Genomic DNA, 23,794 nt, shown 5'->3' with positions numbered 1-23,794 from the left:
GAAACAGGCTCCAGGCTCTGAGCTGTCAGCACAGAGCATGACGCGGGGCTCAAACCCACGAACTACGAGATCATGACCTGAGCCAAAGTCAGAGACTTAACTGACAGAGTCACCCAGGTGCCCCCACGGAAGACATTTTGAAAATAACTGGGGCGATTAGGACATGGTCTAAATACTAGACAATATTAGAAAATTGCCATTACTTGTCTCGGGTGAGAAAATGGAGTTGTCAGCAAGAGAAGTGTGCCATTATTTTTAGATGATCCATCGGGGTCTGCCTACTTAATTATTCCTTCATCGATTCCTTCATCAGAAAGGTCTGCAGTTTTTGGGCTGCCTGGGTGGTTCAGTCAGCTTAAGCTACCGACTCTTGATTTCAGCTCAGGTTATGATCTCACGGTTTTGTGGGTTCAAGCCCTGTGCTGGGCTCAGCATTCGTGCAGCCTGGTTGGGATTACCCCTCGCCTCTCTCTCTGCCCCTCCATCCCTCTCCTCTCTCTCTGCCCCTCCCCTGCTCCTGCTCCGTCTCTCTCAAAAAAATAAACTTAAAAGAAGAGGTCTATAATTTTTCATCTAAAGGTTAAGTTTTTTTCATTAGAGTCTATATAAGGAAGCGCTAAATTTAATTCAAGACTACAAAGAAAAGGCAGGAGGCGGGCCCGGCTGCATCAGGGTCCCCAATCCCTGATTATCCCTGACATCAAGTCACAATGCCACTGGGCTGATTCAGACTTTTCCCCGTGTCTTCCTTTCCCGTTTCCACTCACCCGGGAACTGCCCGAAACTGTGAGCGGGGATGGATTTTCACCTGCAAAGAGAAGGTAACGCGTAGACAAGTCAAGAGAGGAACTACGTTATGAAACCCTGCTTTGGCTACTATAGGCAATTCGTAATTTGCGATCACAAGTAGAGCCCGTCAGGAAGATACAGGGTTCCCGGCGGACACTGAAAGAGTCGAAGAAGGGAACGAACATTCACTGAATGGGACACCTGATATACGCTATTTACTTACTCCTCCCAATAACCCGGGAAGCCGTACTTTGGGACAGGAAGTTGAGTATGATCACTACTCACTACAGAGACTCTGGATCCAGACTCCAGGGACAGGATTCCCAGCTCCACAGCTTCATTACCGTATGACACTGGGGAAATTCCATAAGCTTTTTTGCGCCTCAGTTTTCTCATCCATAAAAGGCAGCGACAGTAGCAACCTCAGAGCTGTTGTGGGAACTGTGTTAGTATGGGTAGGGGGCTTAGAAAAACGTCAAGCTGAAGGTAAGGTAACGAACTGTCACACCTATTATTTTTGGCCCATTTTACAGATGAACTCAAGAGTTTAAGGTCATCTGCCCCTGGCTGTAACTAAAAGCAGTAGAGGGAAAGCCTGAAAACAGGGGTGTCAAACGTCGACACACCCCCCCCCCACTCATTACACCTACTTCCCTTCCTCCCCAAGTGTCGGGCTCTCCTCCAATCACTATGAAAGTGGAAGATATTTCCCTACGAGGTTCCTTCTTGAAAAAGGACAGGCAGCAAAAGACGTGAAATTCTAAGCTGTGCTCCTCTCCCCGTGGCAACAGCAGCCCCTGTGCAAGAAGCCTGCACCATAATGTTGTAAACGGCAGTAACGGTCAGTGTCGAACACTCCTTGTCCACTTGGCTGAGGAACTGCACCTACTGCTTCCACAGGGAAATGAACAGTGAGCTCCGACCACCTGACGTTTAAAGAGAATCTTCGGACACCAATCTGTTAGTTGAAGGCTTCCCGCATAACCATTTTTTCCCCAACCTTTGTTGTGCCAGTTTGGTAGCTTTTCAGAATGAAGGGCAAATTAATAACAATGTAAACTAGCTCCCACCTTCGCTACAATCTAAATTACTATGTTGCAGGAGGTCATTTCGAATCTGCTCATCGCTGTGAATATCGTGATTCCAGATTTAGTCCCCCCCCACCCCGAAGTACCTGTTACCATGAAGGGCTAGCTGTCCCAAGATCCCCTGTTAACTCCCAAGCCTACTTGGCACCAAATTCTTGTTGTCAGAAAAGAAAATAAGAAACAATGAAAATAAATATGTCTTGGGCTCCAAGAGGTTACAGAAGAGGAAAAGATAGAAGCCATAAATTTAGAAGTGTCTAATTTGAGAGCACTAGCATTAATAATTAATCCAATTACCCACGGGCCGTTAAAAGGATATGTAACCATACAAATTCTGTTTTAGGGGCGCCTGGGTGGCTCAGTCGGTTGAGGGTCCGACTTCAGCTCAGGTCATGATCTCACAGCTCGTGAGTTCGAGCCCCGCGTCGGACTCTGTGCTGACAGCTCGGAGCCCTGGAGCCTGCTTCAGATTCTGTGCCTCCCTCTCTCACTGCCCCTAACCTGCTCACATTCTCTGTCTCTCTCAAACATAAATAAACATTAAAAAAAAAAAAATTAAAAACAAATTGTTTTAAAAATTATATTTGCTAGGCATGAAAAAGACCTAGAGAACAGACAAAAACACGCTATCAATTACTACTAATTAATTAATGGGTCATAGGTGACTTTTAGTTTCTTCTTTACACATTCCTGTTCACATACATTCTTTTCATAATCAGCAAAACAATAAAATTTTTTCAGAGAGAGAGAGTGTGTGTTGGGGGGGGGGGGGCGGGTAGGGTGACGGGCAGGGGAGGGAGAAAGGGAGAATGAGAATCTTAACAGACTCCACACTCAGCGCAGAGCCCAACGTGGGGCTCGATCCCATGACCCTGGATCATGACCCGAGCTGAAATCAATAGTCAGATGCTAGACGAACTGAGTCGCCCAGGAGCCCCAAAACAACAAAAGTTCTTATTAAGTATCCATGTAATTAATGAAAATATTGCACAGCTGTTAAAGGGGGCGGCAGGGTCGGGATCGAGCAATTACAAAGAGGGGAAAAAAAAGAAAATCAAGCAACTGGTTAACCACTTCCTGATGTCAGCCATTATCAGGTTAATGCAAAGTTTAAGTATAAGCCCCACCGAGGTAAAGCTCCAGTGCTGGCTTGTAAGTGAAGTTAGAGGTACTTAAACTAGTTAGTTTAAAACATACTTAAACTAACCAATTGCTATTCCCCTTAAAAAAGTACAGTTCCTTAAGTTCCTACCTTGTTTCTGAAAGGACTTTAGATGGCAACACTCCTTTTAACTCATCTGTTAGGGGTGGAACGCGTTCCCCAAAAATGTGTTAAAAAGTCTGACCTCCCAGGAGCTCAGGGTGACTTAATTTAGAAATAGGGTCTTTTTTTTTTTTTTTTAATTTTTTTTAACGTTTATTTATTTTTGAGACAGAGAGAGACAGAGCATGAACGGGGGAGGGTCAGAGAGAGGGAGACACAGAATCCGAAACAGGCTCCAGGCTCTGAGCTGTCAGCACAGAGCCCGACGTGGGGCTCGAACTCATGGACCACAAGATCATGACCTGAGCCGAAGTTGGCCGCTTAACCGACTGAGCCACCCAGGCGCCCCAGAAATAGGGTCTTTACAGAGATAATCAAGTTGAAATGAGGTCACCGAGGTAATCTCTAATCCAATAGGACTGGTGTCCTTACAAAAAGGGGGCATTTAGACACAGACACACACAGAAGGAAAACAATCTGAAGAGCCACAAGGAAGACAGCCATGTGTAAGCTAAGTTGCACCAGAAGCTGGCAGAAGCCCGGAGAGGTCTGTAACAGATGCTTCTCTAGCACCTTCCGAGGGGCCACAGCCCTGCTGACACCCAATCTAACCTCTGGCCTCCAAAGCTATCAGACAATACATTTTTCTTGTTCTAAGCACTGTCTGTGGTACTTGTTACAAAGCCCCGCGAAACTAATACACCCCCTCTAATAAATTCCATGTGGCCAGTCACCCTCACATCCACTGCCTTTTTAAAGGGCTCGTATGGAAATGTGTCGCGTAGATATGCAGTGAAACAAGCACAACAATATTCATAGTTTTACTTCGTTTCAGTTGGCACTGAATTTCCTTATAAATGCCTTCTGTGACAATGTTTGTAAATGAGGATGATAATATAGTCTCAACTGAGGCAAAACCATTCTGAATTAATCTAATCATTCTGACTGACAACACGGGTATACTATAACGGAAACGCAAATATAAAGCAGCAATACTTCCAACTGGAAGGCAGAGGCGTTTTACATAAACCAGAATGTAAGAAGATGCAAGTCATAAACAGCAAGAGACCACAGGCACTGAAAGGCAAAGTCAAGGAGAAGATCTGGAAAGCGCGAGAGAAAGAGACGTCATCACTTACCATGGAATGTCAGTAAGATTAACAGCTGACATCTCAGCAGACACAATGGCAACAAGAAGGCAGTGGGGTAACGCATTCAGGTGCTCAAAGGAAAAAAACCATCAACCAAGAACACTAAATCCGGCAAAGCTGTCAAACTAACTGTGAAATACCTTCTCAGACAGAAAAGGGAAAAAAAAAATTGACAACGTTTTGCTAGTGGCCACATCTTACGAGAAGTACTCAAGGAGATTGTTCAGGCTGAAAGCGAGTGAACTCAGACGGTAATTCAAGCCCACACGAGCCAAAAAGGAAAAAAAAGAAAAGGAAAAGGAGGACCCGTAATGGTAATTATTTCACCACGAAAGGCAAAATAAACACTTTTTTTCTTCCTTTCATCTCTCAACTGATTTTAAAGGCAATTATATAAAAAATGTATATAAAATATTGCCGGGACTAGAATATACTGCATATAAATACACACGCGATATATGTACCGATAACAGCACATAAGAGGGGAGTAGGAGCAAAGCTGTAAGGGACGACAGGGCTAGGGATCAGAAATTGTAAAGTACCAATTATAACCGTGTGCTTGATGAGTTGATGACATTAACAGATGTACTATGCACACAAATCATGCCAGGAAAGGGGAGAAAGGAAATGGGCCCACGAGGGAGTAATTCCTCTATTCCACTGGAATTAAGCTAGAATAAAGGTGAAGCCGATTCTGAAAATTTACGATGTGTATGGCAAAACCTAAAGCAACCACTAAAAGTACACGCACCCACAAAAAAAAAAAAAAAAAATCAATAGTGAAACTAAAAGGCTACATTAGAAAACATTCACATTATGCAACAGAAAAAAGTAAAAGGGAATACAGGGGAAAAAAAGACATGAGCCGGGAAAAAATTTGTAAGACCTTGGTAACTGGATTCCAGCAGATTAAAGCAGGCATCTTCAGGTAGGTGTCCTCGTCAGCCCAGGCTGCTGTTAACAGACCCCCCGGACCAGGAGGCTGAAACAACACACGTCTATTTCTCACGCTTCTGAGGCCGGAAGTCCCCGGATCGGGAGGCCAGCACAGCTGGTCCCGCCCACAGCCCCCTCCCAGACTGCGCACCGCTAACCTCTGGTGGATCCTCACCCGACAGAGACGCGGACAGACAGCTCTCGGGGTCTCCTCTAAGGACAGTCCTTCCATTCATGAGGGTTCCACCCCTGCGGCCTAGTCGCCTCCCAAAGGCCCCGCCCCCATCACCTCTACCATTTTCAACATAGGAAGGGAGCGGGGGCTTCAGGTTGCTAATCAACTGACCTTGGGATAGGAGATTATCACATGAGTCCCATGCAATCACAAGGGTCCTTGTAAATGTGAGGCAGGCTGAGAGTGGTGTGGTGGGACAAAGACTGACCAGCCTTCACTGGCTCTGTAAAACGGAGGGGCCACCAGCCCAGGAATGACAGCAGCCTCCAGAAACAGGAAAAGGCAAGGGAAGAGTCTCACCCCTGGAGCTTCCGGAAGGGAACACAGCTCTACGGACACCTTGTTAGCCCAGGGAGACCCATTTCAAACTTCCGGTCTCAAGAACTGCAGAATAATAAAAGTTTACGTTGCTTTTGGCCACTAAATTGGTGGTAATATGTTACAGAGACACAAATTTCTGGTTCATTTTAAACATTACAAACAGAAATCAATGCACTCTAATAGCCTAAATTTGAAAAGCAAAGTGACTGACCCTGGTTAGTTCATCTAGTTTTCTTTTTTTTCAATTTTTAATGTCTATGTATTTTTGAAGGAGATCGAGAGACAGAGCAAGAGCAGGGAAGGGGCAGAGAGAGAGGGAGGCACAGAATCCGAAGCAGGCTCCAGGCTCCGAGCTGTCAGCACAGAGCCCGATGCGGGCCTCGAACTCGCGAACCTCGAGATCATGACCTGAGCCCAAGTCGGACGCTTAACTGACTGAGCCACCCAGGCGTCCTATTTCATCTACTTTTCTTAATCATATGCTTAAAATTTGAAGTTGCTTTAATAACAACAAAAGTAAGTGCACGACTTCAAAACAGAACATATTAAAAAGGGGAAAAGAGAAACTACTTTGTCTAGCATTACTGTACAATCACAATTGAGTCTTCATTCAGATGCAAGAATTGTATTAGGATCCCATGTATTTATCCATTTGTAATATCACAAAATTATGTTTACGTATGAAAAAATTTAAACTTTGTTTTAAAGCTTACCCTGACTAAATAATTGCTTTGGAGTGCTATTATGAAAATATGCTGCATATGCAAGAAATTCACATCTACACAGCCTTAAACATGATACAGAAAATAGGTCTACGTCCTCTCTAAGCATTTTCTGTATTTCTTTCAAATAAAAAAACTTACAAAGGCAGTTAAAACTCTATTCTTAACCCCTGATGAAATGCTGGATCCAGGCAATTATTGCAACAGTTGCTAAAATCATTAGGTGAAAAGCGGCTGGGGGGCTGCATAATAGGAGTCCCGCTGACAACACCTGAACGCACGTCAACCTCCCTTGCACGAGAAGACACACGGACCTCCCAATGTGACGGAAACGCAAGTACACATCACCTCTGACATGTTCTCTCACCACCACCCACCTACGCACTTGTTCCAGCCCTGCCAAAACGAACAAAACGACGACGACGACTCCGGATCAAGCCTCCGGATGTACCAGTGTACAGAAATACACGGGATGGAGGAAATCCTAACCACCACCAAAAGGATGCAATCAACAAAATGCAGAATACGAGAGAAGCTACGGGACACTTGAATTTCTTCAACTGGTACACTGTCATTTACAAAAAGGCTGAGGGATCCGTATTTAAGAGATAAAACATCCAGGGCCGCCTGGGTGGCTCAGTCCGTTAAGCATCTATCGCGATTTCGGCACAGGTCCCGATCTCACAGTTCTCAATATCGAGAACACGGAGACTCGCATAGGACTCATACTGAGCATGAAGCCTGCTTAAGATTCTCTCCCCCTCCCTCCCTATCTCCCTTCCCCCTCCACTCCCCCTTCTGTTCCCTCCATCCCTCTCCCCCGCCCCCCCAAAAAAGAGAACATCCAAATGCAACGAATGGACCGAGCTATATAAAACCATTTGAGATAATCAGGCAATTTCAACAATGACTGGATTGAGGGTATTAAGAAACTGGGGGATGAGGGGCGGAGTGGGCAGTAAATGCTACTGTGGTAGTATTGGGGGGGGGGGGGGTGCTCTACATTTATATTACCAGTAGTCCAGTGGCAAAAGCACCAGATGGAATTTAGAGAGATCTTAGGCAGAATTCTAACCTTAAATCACAGACTACACAACTGTAGTCTGAAGTAAGCTATCTGTCCATTTTCTCATTTGTGAAACAGGATACCACTATCTATTGGCCCATTTCACAGATTTTACAGTTGCTGAAAAGATAAAGTAATAATAAAGTGGTCTAAAATGTAAATAATGATCTTGGTGAGGCTTCTTCACAGCAGGTATTTGCCATAAAAATATATTCCGCATAAACTATTTCTACTAATGACTGACCCACCGTAACCAGGTTCTGCTGACTTTTTTAAAATACATTTTCTGCGGAACGAGTCCCTCTGATCCTTTTTTTGCTCGTCTTACATACACTAGGCTAAAGAACAGTAAGAGTGCCACAGCTGAAAAGGACGGAAGGTTCTCAGACTGTCTTTCTCTGTCACTCGCTACTGGGGAGACAAGGGGTGGGTGCCCTTTGTATGAGGTCTCCCACCTTCCTTTACCCGCTGGGTCGAACGTACTTCTTTTCACTAACTCACTGTAGCCCAAAGGAGAACCGTACGCTACAAATGTGATTATTAACCACATACGAGTGTCTTTTTTAAAAGTACCAGACAACCTTCACGAGGTTTTTTGCCTAAACCAACACAACAGAGTCAATTTAACTAATCTGAGGACAAAACTGCTGAAACATTCAACCTCTTACGTAATTCTAATCACTACTCTTATCTGCCAGCTGTCTTCACTCATTCATCCGTTCTCGCTCCCTCCCCCAAACCCTCTCCCCGCCCTCATTTTCCTTGGAGCTACCTCTCAAATCCCCCCAAGCTCCTTGTCCGCCCCTCCCAAGAGCCTCCTCCGGCTCGAGCGGCCAGCCTGCCTTCCGGGTAAGCGTCCAGTCTGCGGCACCTTCACCTTGCCACGTGGCAGTCTGGTCTCCCAACCAGACTGCAAGTCCTCTGAGGACAAGGGCTGAAAGGGAAAGAGCCCTACATTCCACATCCCCCGACCTGGTGAACACTCACGGATTCCGACGGCCCCACTGCTGTTAGGGGGTGAACGGGACCCCCCTCCCCCCACAAAGGTAACTGTAGTCCTGACCCTCAGGACCTCACAATGTGACCCTATTTGGATAATCCAGTGAGAGGTCATTAGACTGGTCATTAGAGTGGGCCCTAACCCAGTACGACTGGTGTCTCTGCGAAAGGGGAAACGTGACAGAGACAGACAAGAGGGATGGCCATGTGAGACAGGGGCGCAGGGGGAAAACGCCAAGCAAAGATGAGGCAGAGGCCTGGGGGATGCATCTATAGGCCAAAGACCGCCAACAAGCGCCAACAGCTTTGGGAAGGGCGGAGAGGGCTCTCCCGCAGCCCTCCAAAGACCCAACTCACGGCTCACTCCGGCATTCTGGACCTCTGGCCTCTACAACCTGGAGACAATACCCCTTTGTTCTTTGAAGCCACTCGAGTTTGGGCGGTTTTAAGAAACTAATACAAACGGGGGGGGGGGGGGGGGGGGTGGTGCCTGGGTGGCTCAGTCAGTTAGCCACTGACTCTTCATATAGACTCAGGTCATGATGTCCACACTCCCGAGATCAAGTCCCACACTGGGCTCAGTGCTGATGGCACAGAGCCTGCTTGGGATTCTCTCTCCCCCTCTCTCTCTGCCCCTCCCCTGCTCTCTCTCAAAATAAATAAACATTGGGGCGCCTGGGTGGCTCAGTCGGTTGGGCGGCCGACTTCGGCTCAGGTCATGATCTCGCTGTCCGTGAGTTCGAGCCCCGCATCGGGCTCTGTGCTGACAGCTCTGAGCCTGGAGCCCGTTTCGGATTCTGTGTCTCCCTCTCTCTTGGACCCTCCTCCGTTCATGCTCTGTATCACTGTGTCAAAAATAAATAAACATTAAAAAAAATTTAAAAAAAAAAAGGCCATCTAGTGTGTTGTCACACAAGAAGGTTGCCAGTATCCAAGTGTGGTTACAGGGTTAAGGCTTGATTTTCATGGGGGGGGGGGGGGGGGGGACCACATCAGAAGTCAAGACTGCTTCTTCCTCCAACTTTCGCTTTGTCAAGTTGACAAAGTCAAGGCATAGACTTCACCAAGCATGGGAACATGTCAGGTCTTTGTTGAACTGGGTTCCCAGTCTGGGAGAGGGTAAACCTCCTCAAATCTAAACAATGTAGCGAGTCAAATGAAACTAACTAATAAACAAAAGAAACTGGTTAAAAAAAAAAAAGGTGTCTTTTCAGGAAGTATATGCAAATAATGACAATAAGAATAATAAATTTACCTAGCAGAATCAAGGCCCAGTATTTCTGGGTTTTGATCAATTATATCTATTTAGTTTGAGCCTTTGACATTTCAAAATTGTTCCAACTTTTGTTCACCTTTAAATAAATAACCCTGACTACTATCAGTCTGAGAACATCATCAGTGTTACACCCTTAAGTCCATCACATAATGAATGACAAACACTCCATTTCTATTCCTCACCAGTTCCTAGACGAACCATCATTCAAGGCTGTAAGGTGCAAACATTCTAAATATTATACCTTGGAGAACCTGGGTGGCTCAGTCAGTTAAGCATCGGTTATTGATTTCGGCCCAGGTCTCGATCCACAATTCATGAGTTCAAGCCTCACATCGGGTCCTGCGTTTACAGTGCAGAGCCTGCTTGCGATTCTCTCTCTCTTTCTTTCTCTCTCTCTCTCTCACTCCCTCTGTCCCTCCCCCACTCTCTCTCTCAAAATAAATAAACTTAAAAATATATATATATATATATATATATACAGTATCTTGTTTTCCAGAAACAAGAACACCCTTCTTCCCCTACTATTTCAAAACATTTCCCTCATGCAAATTTCAAATTGCCAATTGCTATCCCCAAGGTACCACCGTAATCATCCTGCATGTATCTTCATAAAGCAAATTAAATACCAGGGAATCTTTCCAACATCGGCAAAAAACAAAACAAAAACAAACATTGTTGTGGAACAATATTCTAGAAAAAAAGACAGTAGCTTCTTCAAAGTTATGCCTAATTTTTTGAACTGAGATAATCACATACAAATCAGAATAATTGTTTTTGTCTACAGAATCTCGTATCACAAACATATTTTCCATTCCAAAGAACAGAAGGCTTTTATTTTATTCCCTCCTTGCCCCTAGAACCTCCTGCACTGTTTACTTTATATGTGCCCAGATGGGCTCCTGGTATGATCGTAATTTGAAACAATTACAAAATTCTCTCGTCAAGGATCCCTGAAAGACCCACACAGACCAATACTGTAGAAATTAACAAAATTTACTTTCCATAATTTTAGACCTTTAAAAAAATGCTACTAGATGGGAATTACAGGAAATTTGCTGACATCAGAAGTTAATTGCTCTCAGGATGCCTGGGTGGCTCAGTAGGTTCAGCTAAGGTCATGATCTCACAGTTCCTGAGTTCAAGCCCGGCATCAGGTTCGCTACTGTCAGGGTGGAGCCCGCTTCGGATCCCCTTTCGCTCTGCCCCCCCCCCCCCCACTTGCTCTCCCTCTCAAAAATAAATCAACGTGTAAAAAAAAAAAAAAAAAGAAGTTAACTGCTCCCTCACAGCACAATTCAATAAACAATTGTATGTTAGTAAGAGAGCCAAACCCACAAATACCTTATCAAACAAAAAACAAAACCCTCTCTTAACCATAAATTTACGAGCCATTAGACTAAAAAACAAATAACCTAAAACTCTGCTTCATCAATCACTTGCGCATCCTAAGACCAGGATCCGTAAAATACTCACTTGCAAACTTTGACGTGACTACACTCTGTCAAAGCGAACTTGTGAGCCCCGTCTTAACTCGCACAGTTTACGGCACTCGCGTCCTCTCCTTATGAGGACAAGAAGTCCTATCAATAATGGTCATGTAATGATTTTAGCTTCACAGCACAAAGGCCTTCCACATGAATCATCTCATTTCACATGCATCCACTCATGGGGTCTAATGGGAATTACTATTCCATTTCGTAGCTGAAATCCAAGTACCAATAATTAATGAAGCGGGACTCAAACCTACACACATACACACACACACACACACACACAGCTTAGAAGTTAGAGACAAAAATTCCCAAATTCTTGTTTAAAAAAGAAGGAGAAACAATTTTGTCCCAACCATGAAAGCTTCAACATACTGGCTTGTGGACATCATCACAGGCTTGGAAGTCGAGAACTCTGGACCCCATCCCTAGTTACTGTGGTGGCGACCTGAAGCCTAGGTCTCCAACCTGTGAAAACGGGGTTACTATTACCTGAGCCTTCCTAACCCCAAGTGGATCTTCAAGACGACAGCCAGAGAAAGTATGAAGCTAACAACAACAAAAAAGCCCTAAATAACTTTGAAATGATCCTGAAATATCTCAAAGACCAGTCTATACATAGGTTTGGTTTTCTTAGGCATGGCAGCAGTGTTGCATTGTTAGATATGTCGTCTTTTTGTTTTAGGCAGGTTTCTTGTTTAGCAATATTTTGGCTTTTATCCAATTTCATAGTCCCTTCACCATAATACAGAAAAATGTAATCTATTTAGATTTAATGTAATGAATGCAGTAGGGCTTATTCCACTTCATTTTTGTCTTCTGTTTATCACTTTTTCCCCCCTTCTTGTTTTTCCCATCTTCCTGCCCTCAGAGTTTGAGTGATGGTTTACATTTCTGCTGGTTTGGAAGCAAGAAAATTTGTTTCTTGTGTGGACTCGTATTTATCTATCCTTGAGTTTCAATATGCATACGTAACTTTAAATTTTCTAATACTGGGGCTTGTGGGCCCGGGGGGGGGGGGGGGGGGGGGGGTTAACTACCCACTGAATACTTTTCTACCCCATCTTGTTACTGTCATCTTTAAAAAAAAAAAAAAAAAAGGAACTTTTTTTTTTTTAAATTTTTTTTTAACGTTTATTTATTTTTGAGACATAGAGCATGAACGGAGGAGGAACAGAGAGAGAGGGAGACACAGAATCGGAAGCAGGCTCCAGGCTCTGGGCCATCAGCCCAGAGCCCGACGCGGGGCTCGAACTCACAGACCGTGAGATCGTGACCTGAGCCGAAGTCGGACACTCAACCGACTGAGCCACCCGGGCGCCCCAAAAAAGGAACTTTTAATAATCAATGTAATTAAATATACTGACACATTTTTATCAATTCCATTGTTTCATGATCCCTACAACTTTCCTCTGAACTTACATTTTCTCGGGCTAAATACACATTTTAATGATACCTAAAGAGAGGCAATAGTTGTTGGTAAACTCTCTTGGTATTTCGTGGTCTGCCCCTTCCTCCTCTCCAGCCTCCAAGGACTCCTTCCGTGCAGACCAGCTACAGATTCTAAAAGCAGCACATCATCTGTCCCATGACTGCATACCTTCGCTTGCATCTGGAATCCCCCCTTTCTTGCCCATGCAATACATGACTTCATTTCACAAAATTCAAATCTCTTCTGTGAAGCTTTTCCCCTGAATTCCTCTTCTCTCTCCCAGAGTGGACCACTTTCTCTTTCACGTGTGTGTATCATTACTTATGCAAAAACCATCTCCTTACACTCGTCTTTTGTGTCTCCCCTCCTTCCCAACCTTTTTCTCATCGTGGTATACACAGACAACAGTAACCGTAGAGCCCACAAAAATATACAGAGAAGGCTGTTCTCACCGGGATGTGACTGGTCAAGGATCTCTGGTCAATCCGGATGGCTCCTGGCTGCCCAGTGGCCACGAGGATTACTTTCTCAGCACATCTATAAACCAGTCAGGACACACTCCAGGGGAAGCTCTATGAGGCCAGGGCTTATCATGGTCATCTCTGTATTCTCAGTACCCACACACACCCTGATAATCGTGTAGTTCTCCATTCAGATTTCCTGAAAGTACTTACTGAAGAAAAGGCACTCTCTACACACACCCCCAAAAAACCCAAAGAACAAACAAAAAAAGCACGTCACTATCAGCTTAATAACAGTGCCCGTTATTCCCCCGAATAGTCCCCATCCTCCCATGGAGAACACTTACTATCAGGCAGAAGACTTACTGGGTCACTAAAACACCAAAAGAAAATCAAAGGCAACGGTACTCTAACTCGGCTAAAAGATGCTGTGATTTAAACCAGCATTCACAAGCCTGAAATGCATGGATGGTTCCCGCACCTAAAGCATTTCGAGAAGAACATCTGTGAGCCATCACTGAAATAAACATCACTTCTCGGTTTAAGTTGGACATAAATTTTTACTGGCACGCAGCCTTAGACATGTGGATTACTACAAACGGGATTACCGGCAAACGTCTACACTCTGTAGCCACTACACCATTTTTTAAAAAACAGCTAATGGTCTTTCTCACAGAGAAGCGACAGAAAAGCCTAAGCCAGAGAACATCTAGGATCATGAAATCATGAAGAGCTGCAATCAGGTCCTCTGTTAAATATCTTGTACTTGATGTCATCACAACTTTCTTCTGGATGGAGCGCGTCTGCGAAAGCAAAGACTTAATAACTTTGCTTTTTCCAAAGCAAAGTATACTTAAATGGTCTCCCCTCACCTCCCTCTTTAACACAAAGCCTAAGCGTGGGGCTTTAAACGATCAAACTTTAGTTTTAGGGATTTTCAACAACACCGTGTGTCCGGTTTCAAGTTTTCAGTCCAGCCACCCATACGTAACTCTTGACAAGGTCTAGCATTTACCTTTCTCTTACAATCCTTAAAGTACTTTACACACATTAAATAATCCTGTTCCAGCCGTGAGGCGGGGAGAGAAGTTTTAGATAAGATACGAAAGTAGGCTGGGTAACTACACTGCAGGCCAGCAAGAGACGTGGTTCCAGGAGCGGAAAGAGGCATGAACAATAGGAAGGTATGAAAGGAAATAAGGCCTGAAGCTGACTTTAATGCACACAGCCCGTTCTCACAGTGGCAAAGAGTTGGTGTGCTTCTTCCCTCTAGTATAAAGAATAAGGTAAGATTTCTCATCGAAAGGTGGTATTCCCAACTTCCCTAAACTTCTAAAACATGGTTGAGAATGTCACAAATTAGACCGTTTTTATTCCCAGACAAAAGGAATAAAATCTTTCTACGAACTATTCAAAACAGAGAACGACAATCTACATTCTTGGTTTGTAATATCAGACTCTGATCCACCTCAACATAAATCTGTGCTTTCACAGTGTAATATACTACCACTAAGCTATTTCTTGTGATGAAAATGAACTTCAGGAACCGCACTGCATAAAAGAAATTTCAATTCTGCTTACTAACATTTGTTGAGGCCACGAACATTAATCAGTAGTGCCCCAGGATCCTTTCCATGCCCAGGGGAGCAAATCACTTTAGAAGGGTAGAATAACAAGAACCTCCACCGCCATTACATAAGTGATTACCATGAGCCAGATAGAATTTTGTCTTCTTTTTTTTTTTTAATTTGAGAGAGAGCGAGCAAGGGAGAGCAGGAGAGGAACAGAGGAAGAGTCCCAATCAGGTTTCACAGTCAGCATGGAGCCCAAGGCGGGGCTCCATCCCATGACCCTGGGATCATGACGTGGGCCAAGATCAAGAGCCGGGCCAGGTCAAGAGTCGGACGCTCAAACTACTGAGCCACCCAGGCTCATTTTATCCCTATTATACAGATAAGGAAACCATCGCATGCAGAAGTAACTTCTCCAAGGTCACACAATGAAGTAAACAAATGTGGAACCTCCATCAAGGGCAATAATTCAAAATTCTTTTGAATGATATCAGAAAAGAAGAAAACTTCAAACCTGAGTAAACAGTTACATAGAATAGCCTGCTAATGAATAAAATGGCAATATCACTAACTTCTACTACATGCTTTTCAAGGAAGAAACATGCATTTACTTTGGACTGTCACTTTCCACGAACAAAACTGGGAACCTAGGCATAACTCATATTTAACTGTATCTAATTCCACGCTCCTTATATTATCTAAAACAGGATTAGAAGCAACCTACTAAATGGGAGAAGTATTTGCAAATCATGTATCTGATAAGGGACTAATATCCAAGATATATATAGAAAGAACTCATTCATAGATTATTATTATTGCTCATTCAATAGCAAAAAAAAAAAAAAATCTGATTTTTAAAATGGGCAGAAGATCTGAACAGACTTTTTTCAAAAGACATGTAGATGGCCAACAGGTCTATGAAAAGATGCTCATCGTTAATCCTCAAAGAAATGCAAATCAAAACCATGACGAGATACAAAACCTCATACCTGTTAGAATGTATTGAAAACACAAGAAGTAAGTGTTGGTGAGAGCATGAAGAAAAGGAAACCTTTGTGCACTGCGGATGTGGAACATAAAATGGTACGACCACTATGGCAAGCAGAATGGAAGTTCCTCAAAAAAATTAAAAACAGAACTACCCCATGACCCTGCAATTCCACTTCTGGGTATTTATCTGAAGAAAAGGAAAGCACTGACTCAAAAAGATACAGGCAGCCCTATTTACAAGGGCCAAGACATAGAAGGAACCTAAGTATCCACTGACGGATGCATGAATAAAAGAAATTATGGTATATGCATACAGTGGAATATTACTCGGCCATAAAAAAGAATGAAATCTTGCCACATGTTACACCATGGATCGATCCGAGGGCATTAGGTTAAGTCAGACAAAGAAAGACAAATACCGTATGAACTCTCATTATGTGGAATCTTAAAAACAAACAAAAAAAAACAAAAACAAAAAAACCCCCACCTCATACACCTCACAGACATAAAGAGAACAGACTGGTGGTTGCAGTGGAAGGTGTGGGGGGAGGAAGGTAGTCAAAAAGTAAAAAGAAAAAATTAGTACATAAAATACGATTAAAGCTTCCAAAACGATAGCATCAATAATTTATAAACTCTCAAAGATCAGAGTATTGAGTTTTAGATCAAAAAGGAAACATGAGAAATATTTATTAAAGTGTCTAGTCTAATCCCCTTATTTTACAAATGAGAAAATTCAACTGGAACTTTTAAGAGAGACTTTCCCATATATACAGATCTAAATGTCAAAATGTGGACGAGAGGGGCGCCTGGGTGGCTCAGTCAGTTAAGCGCCCGACTTTGGCTCAGGTTGTGATCTCACAGTTCCTGAGTTTGAGCCCCGCTGGGACAGCTCGGAGCCTGGAACCTGCCTCGGATCCTGTGTCTCCCTCTCTCTCTGCCCCTCCCCCGCTCACGTTCTGTCTCTCTCAAAAAAAAAAAAAAAAAAAAATGTGGACTAGAATTTACCTTCTGGTCCAACTGTTTTAATACGCCATACTTTAGGATACACAACAAAACACTAGATTAAATTTCTGGAATCAAGCTACTAAAAGAAAATCTGATTTAGCCTGTAGATTAGACTACCTAAAGCTGAAAAACGAAGGTTTCTGGAAAGGAATTAATGCTACTAAGTAAACAAATAATAATCTTAAATAATCTTTCCTGAGACTAAAAGTTTCAGGAGAGCTAGAAGAAACAGGACTTCAAAGCCAGGAAGAAAGACACGTGCACGTAACACAATGGAGGTGCACTTCATCTCCGGGCGCCCGTCAAAGGCCTGGAAGCGAGTAAGACAAGAAGCCACGCTGTGATCCAGTCTGGCTGAAACTGACCACATGGGTCACGGTAGGGTAAATCATTAACCTGCTCTGAGATCCAGTATAAAAAGATTAGCCAGAGGACGAAGGTAAGCAAAACTACATGATACAAAAGACAGTCTTTCTACACATTCCACGCACTCGAATGCGGTATTTAAAACTACACTTTTAAAGCATATTAGAAGTTCCAAATCCCAATGGTCTTACCTCTGCTTGTGATAATAAGTACCCAAGATTAGAATAAACCCACCATCGCTTATAAAATTCTATTTCTACTGACTATATAACTTTATCCTCTAATGATCAATAAATAACCGGTCAACAACCTAGTGGCCTATCACCATACCTTACTGAGTTAACAATCTCGCCATATTATCATTTTAAATATTAAACTCTCCGTGCTTCCCCTGCCACTGTACAAACGTAAAACCTGGCAAGACAATCAGTCATGGGGAAAACTGAAATGTAAAATTTTATCTAGGGTGTGAGCTCCATTAAGTTCTTTTAAAAATGACAAAATATGCTCTGGCAGGTAAAGGAAGTTATTTTCTTTTTGCTTAAGAGTTTTCAAACTCTTTTTTACAGAATATTTTCCAAATCTTCTGTAAGGAGAATGAATAATTTTTAATAACGAAAATATATCTTAGCCAAAATCAGAAGACTAGCAGGCTTAAATAAAACTTTTATAATACTTATTCTAAACGTTTTCTCCACTAAGCCTCCTCAAACACATGCTCAAGCGTTCTTTATCAGTATTTAACCATTTACATGATAAAAAAACCTCCTTATTTTTGAAATTTTTCTCTCCAAAATTAAGTTACAATAAAAACAGCAAAAATTAGTAAAACAACGGCAACCCACTTTGAGTGTTCCATAGAAACACTATTGTATACTAATAAAATATTAGTAAAAATTATTTTAATAAAAGATTTACATCCACCCTATTTCCTGAGAAAAAACAAAGAATTTTATTATTTAATACAATACTGTGAGTACATGAAGACACTCTCTCTCTGACACACACACACACACACACACACACACACACACGGGGGGGGGGGGCGAGGGGCGGCAATCAACATGTCACAGGGTGTGAGAAGTTTTCCTTCCTTTCCTTTCCTTTCCTTCTGGAGTGATGATAAACTGCACTGACCGTCCCTACATCTTAAGTCTTACTGAGTGACCTCGATGAGACTCCAAACCATAAGAAAAGACAAATAGCCAGCCTCGCCCGTGCCTTTCTTTCAAGAAGTAGTTTAAAGGTTACCATGCGTCGGGTGCCGTCCTAGGGACTGGCTTTTAAGAAGTAAACCTGTCAGAGCCAACAAGAGCTAACCTGTGGCCTTGGCCTCATGGACACCACACTGTAAGGGCTCTCCCTACTCCCTGACCCGTGACTGGGAGCGAGCAAGCAGCCAGGCCGGCGTCACCCCCCCCACCCCCCACCCCCATCTACCGGCAACAACTTCTCCTTTATCCAGTGCCCCTCCCCAACAATCGCTTCCCAGCCTTGACTTCTACAACCCAAACAGGAAACAATAATGGTCAGCTGACGCTAATATGTATGAGAGAGTCCCCACTACTGTGCTAAGAGCACCTGCCTCCGTGTAACGGCCAGGACCCATACTATAACTTCCTAGTCCTGTCCTAGGCCACCCAAAACTGCTCTACCAACTTCCACCTCAATTTTCAACCCTTTACATGTATCCAGTCACTTTTCCCATCATTTCACAATTATCACATACATGCTATTAGGTAGCTACTCTGTGAAATCTGAAGCCGGCAAAATAAACATATACTATTTTTTTTTTTTTTGAAGTCTTGAGAAAAAGAGAGAGAGAGAGAGAGATCACACACATGCAAACGGGGAAGGGGGAAGAGGCAAGAGAGAGGGAGAGAGAGAATCCCACCCAAGCAGGCTCCCCACTGTCGGCACAGAACCCAGAGTGGGATTTGAACCCACGCACCGTGAGATCACGACTTGAGCCGAAATCAAGAGCCAAAGGCTTCACCAACTGAGCCAGCCAGGCACTCTGAAAATATATTATTTCATGGACAAGTAATAGCATGAGGTATTTCCAGAGATATGTTTGCAAATTTATTATTCACTGCAATCTAAACGTAATCACTCATTTAAGCCAGGCTATAACACTAACTTAAGAAAAACTGATTTTCACATGTTAGCAGAACGATGGTGATCCAGGGTAAGACATATCGAAAAGATTTGTTTTTAACAGCTACTTAATCCAAGGAAGGTATTGCCAATTTGCCCAGAGACCTTACGTCGACAAATGAAAAAATTAGGTAAACTTTATTTTCTAGAACAAAATTCCAACTCATCATAAATATCGCCATGGGGCGCCTGGGTGGCGCAGTCAGTTAAGCGTCTGACTTCAGCCAGGTCACGATCTCGCGGTCCGTGAGTTCGAGCCCCGCGTCAGGCTCTGGGCTGATGGCTCGGAGCCTGGAGCCTGTTTCCGATTCTGTGTCTCCCTCTCTCTCTGCCCCTCCCCCGTTCATGCTCTGTCTCTCTCTGTCCCAAAAATAAAAAAAAAAAAAAAAAAATATCGCCAAAGATGCTGATTCTCTGAGTAGTAAGCATCATTCTCCTTCGGTCCAACTCCTCTTCCGTCTAACACTCCATACACACCCCCAACCTCATCCATGCCAACCAAACTCACTTCCGCCAGACATGGGTAGGAGAAATGCAGGGCTCTGGGAAGCTGTTCTATTGTATGCAAAAGTTAGCCCTACACCAAACTGCAGAAATAAATTAGAGTCCTTCCCCGCAAGGCCTTCACAGTCTAATAAAGAGACAACAGAAAAATTTTCAGTACAGTAGGATTAATGCCACTGAGGTTACAAAAATTCTGTGAAATTATACGAGGGGGAGAGAGGGTGAGGAGGGACAGGGGCAGGATTAGATTAGGATAAGGCTACCAGCTTGAGAGACAGGTATGCCCTCACCAGACAAGAGGTGAAAGGAGAGTGTTCGAAGCTTAGCAAAACAGCACCTACAAAGGCATAAAGGTAAATATCTTTGCTTTTCTTGACTGTCAATTTTGTAACTCTCGGAAGATGGGTTGCAGTCTTCCCTCAAGAGATTACAGATTACTGTGGGGTGCTTGAGCGGCTCAGTCATCTGAGCGTCCGACTTTGGCTCGGGTCACGGTTTCACAGTTCGTGAGTTCAAGCCCCACGTCGGGCTCTCTGCTGACAGCATGGAGTCTGGAGCCTGCTTCGGATTCTGTGTCTCCCTCTCGGTCTGCCCCTCCCCTGCTCATGCTCTGTCTCTCTCTCTCTCTCTCTCTCTCTCTCTCTCTCTCTCAAAAACAAATAAACATTAAGAAAAAAAAATTTTTTTTAAAGATTACAGATTACTTTGAGATATTTAGAGTTATTTTGGGAGTGCATCAGCATTTATTCAAATATGAAGACAGACACATCCAATTCTAACACTAGTTTTTGGAACAATCTTATTTGACCAGGCACTGATATTTCCCTACTCACCAGTAAGACGCACAAATACATGTTTAAATGCACTTGAGTGAAAGCCCTAGAAAGAGCTTAAGAGTCTAACATTCTTCGGGTCAGATGGCATGACTTAGTGTTTGACTTGGCAAACCTCTTCCTCATTCTCCTAATCTAATTAAAGCATATATATTTATTGTTATGTTAACCTGAATATTGTTTGTGTCCCTCAACTAGAATATATACACTATGAAAAGCAGGGACCGCCCTGATCACGACTGTTCCCCCCCAGCACTCAAGCCAGTCTTGGCACTTAGCAGGCGCTAAGCATGTATCTGATATACTTGAGTGAACAAATGGTCAGTAAAAAGGAAACACATCGCTCCTGAAGCAAGAGACTCTGACAGTGAACTATGACCAGACAATCTGTATAGCTCAGCAATCTGGCAAGATTATCACTTTCAAAGACTTAATTATCACATTCCTTCTGAAACAAGATAATTGGCACACCTAACAATAATGAATCCAAAAGATCCTGGGGAATCGTTTTAATCTAGTCCCTTTAACATCACTGCTTTCCTAAACTGTGTATTTATGAGAAAGAACAAACATCCATTTGGGGAAATGGATTCTTCAACGGTTCACTCTTCAATGATTTAATGCTGTGCGATTTTAATCCCACCTGACTTCAGCCATTTTTTGTGCTGTTTCCCAGCGCGCAGTATAGATTCTGCTTCTGAAGCCTCTTTCCAATCTGATTCGCCGCTCCTTAAAGAAAGGCATATACAATGTACTACTCTTAAGCCGAAGCTTGCTTGGGAGCTCCTGTATGCGATCAGGTGCACAAAAAGGGCCCGCAAGACACAAAACAGAAGGAAAGATTTCAGGAGTCTTTAATAACACCATCACTAGGCCCACGTTGCAAAGAGTTAACTTTCTTTCCGTGAGGGCTCCCAATTATGATCCCTAGATGGTGGCTCATGTGCAGCTAATGGAACGAATTTGCCCCATCGCGTGGAAAACTGTGGCCCTTCTGGCCAATCACAAAAACAAGATTCAAACGCCCCCACGTTTTGCTTTAATGCATTCGGGACTTTGCAACAGGCATTAGCACTTGTCCCTTAAAGTCTATTTCAAAGCCCCCAACGAAACCCCAACAACGAGCCCGTACAGAAATACTTCCAGCCACACACAGATGTGTCTGGTGTTATTAAAGTAAACAATCGACGGGAGAGCTTAAGCTGTTTTCAAGATTAACGTGGATTCGCAAAGACGAGACTGCCACCTGGACACATGGCTGGAAAACGGAGAGCTCGTTGCTCAGCAAGGGCAGAAAATAGGAAAATTTTCAACAGCACTTATTTAAAGTTTCCACCTTCACACACACCCCCTTCCCCTGAAGCACCGGGTGGGGGCCTCGGCCTCGCCAGAGGCGCGGGGAGGAAATCTGCACTTGACTTCCGTCCTCTCCCGGCAGGAATGAGACCCTGCCTTCCCGCCCCGCGGACCCCCCCCACCCCCGCCCGGGGCCACCTCCCCGCTCCGCGCGCCGCCCGACGGAAACGGAGAGGCGTCCTTCCACCTCCGACCCCGGCCGGGGGCCGCGCGCCCACAGCCCGGGGTGCGCCTCGCCGCTCCGCCCCGGCGCCGCGGGAAGACTTGAGCAGTTGAGCCCGAGGGCGCTGACGACCGGTGCCCGCGCCCCGCCACGTCCGGCACGGTCGCCCCCCGCGCCGGCCACCCTCGCGCCGCCCCGGCTCGCCGGGCGCCTCCCCGCTTCCCGGGGTGCAGCTGAGCCCCCGCGCTCCCCGCCCGCCGCCGTCCAACCGCCCCCGCCCGGGCCGCGGGCCCCCGGCCCCCGCGCTAGGCCCCGCGGGCCGCCCGGGCGAGGGGCGGGAGACAAGGGCCGAGGCCGGCCGGCCGGCCGGCCGCCCGCCCGCCCGCCCGCGGGGGTCCCGGGCCGCCCCCGCCGCCCTCCCGCCGCACCTACCATGGTACAGATGGAGGCGAATTTGGAGACTGTCATTAGGATTTCCATCCGCCCAACGCCATCTTCCACCCAATCACAGCGGCGGCGGCGGCGGGCGGGGGAGGAGAGGAGCCGGGCCGCCCGCTCGCACCGCAGCCCGCGGGCGGACCCCCAGCCGCCGAGGACCCACGCACCGAGCCTGCTCTGCCGCCGCTGCCGTCGTCGCCGCCGGCGCTCCGGCACTCCCCGCCTCGGGCCCCAGTCCCCGCCCGCCCGCCCCCGGCTCCTCCCCGGCGCAGGGCGCAGCCGCTGCCTCGGGGCCCGCGCCTGCCCGCGAAGCCGCCCGCCGTACACCCCGCCCTGCGCGCTGGGGAGCCTGCTCCGCCGCGGCCCTAATGCCCGGCCAGCCCGACAGCTGCGCGGCCCAGCGGCGCGCCCCGCCCTCCCGCTGCGCCCCGCCCTCCCGCCGCGCGGTCCGACCGCTCCGCGCGGCCCCGCCCTCCCGCCGCGCGCTCCGACCGCCCCGCGCGGCCCCGCCCTCCCGCCGCGCGCTCCGACCACCGCGCGCGGCCCCCGCCCTCCCGCCGCGCGCTCCGACCGCCCCGCGCGGCCCCGCCCACCCCGCCGCGCACGCCTCTTCGGCTCCGGAGCGCGCGAGCGGGGGAACTCCGGCGCGGCCCCACCCCGCGCACGGCCGGACCCCGCCTCCCGCCCGCGTCCCGCGCGGTCCTAGAGCCCGCGCGCCAGCGGAGCTCGGGCGGCGAGAGCGGCGCGCGGGGAGCGCCCGCCCGCCGCTGCTTGGGCGGCGGCGGCCTGAGTAAGTCCCGGAAGGGACTGACCCGCCGCCTCTGCCGAGAGCGAGGGGACAGCCGGCCCCCACTGCCCAAACAGAAAACGGAGCTGATGATCTGGATAATTCTGGGTGGCGTGGGAGGAAATCTGCTTCTGTACGGTTAAAATAACCCGATAAGCATCCCTACGTCCCAGGCACTTAACAAAATGTAAGGTGGTCTGTTTCTTTGACATATGTTGGGTCAGAACACCGTGACTTCGCGAAAGACAAATTAGTAAGATAAAAATGAAACTGTAGATTTCGCTCCGTGAATCAAGAAATAAATAATGAGGAAAGGGAGCCAAGCTGCCTTCCCGCCTCCCCTGCTGGCCATAAATTTAGAGTATGTTTATAAATACAGTACCTAAATATA

At 45.8% G+C, this 23,794-nt stretch overlaps 1 protein-coding gene across 2 annotated transcripts in view; it reads right to left on the bottom strand.

The window, feature by feature from the left end:
- USP12 (ubiquitin specific peptidase 12) overlaps positions 1-23,032 on the bottom strand; it is a 104,055-nt gene extending 81,023 nt beyond the window's left edge. Inside the window, exon 1 of one of the 2 annotated variants that reach the window (XM_053900701.1) lies at positions 22,611-23,032. In XM_053900701.1, the coding sequence (XP_053756676.1) occupies positions 22,611-22,658 (48 nt within the window). In that variant the 5' untranslated portion in view covers positions 22,659-23,032. The remainder of the gene's footprint in view (positions 1-22,610) is intronic. The other variant, XM_053900703.1, reaches the window with a different exon arrangement.
- Positions 23,033-23,794: the final 762 nt, after the last annotated feature.

This window comes from Panthera pardus, unplaced genomic scaffold (genome assembly GCF_024362965.1).
Source record: "Panthera pardus isolate Hobbes unplaced genomic scaffold, ASM2436296v1 HiC_scaffold_1, whole genome shotgun sequence".
NCBI classification, from domain to species: domain Eukaryota; kingdom Metazoa; phylum Chordata; class Mammalia; order Carnivora; family Felidae; genus Panthera; species Panthera pardus.
This window is presented reverse-complemented; position numbering and strand designations above follow the sequence as displayed.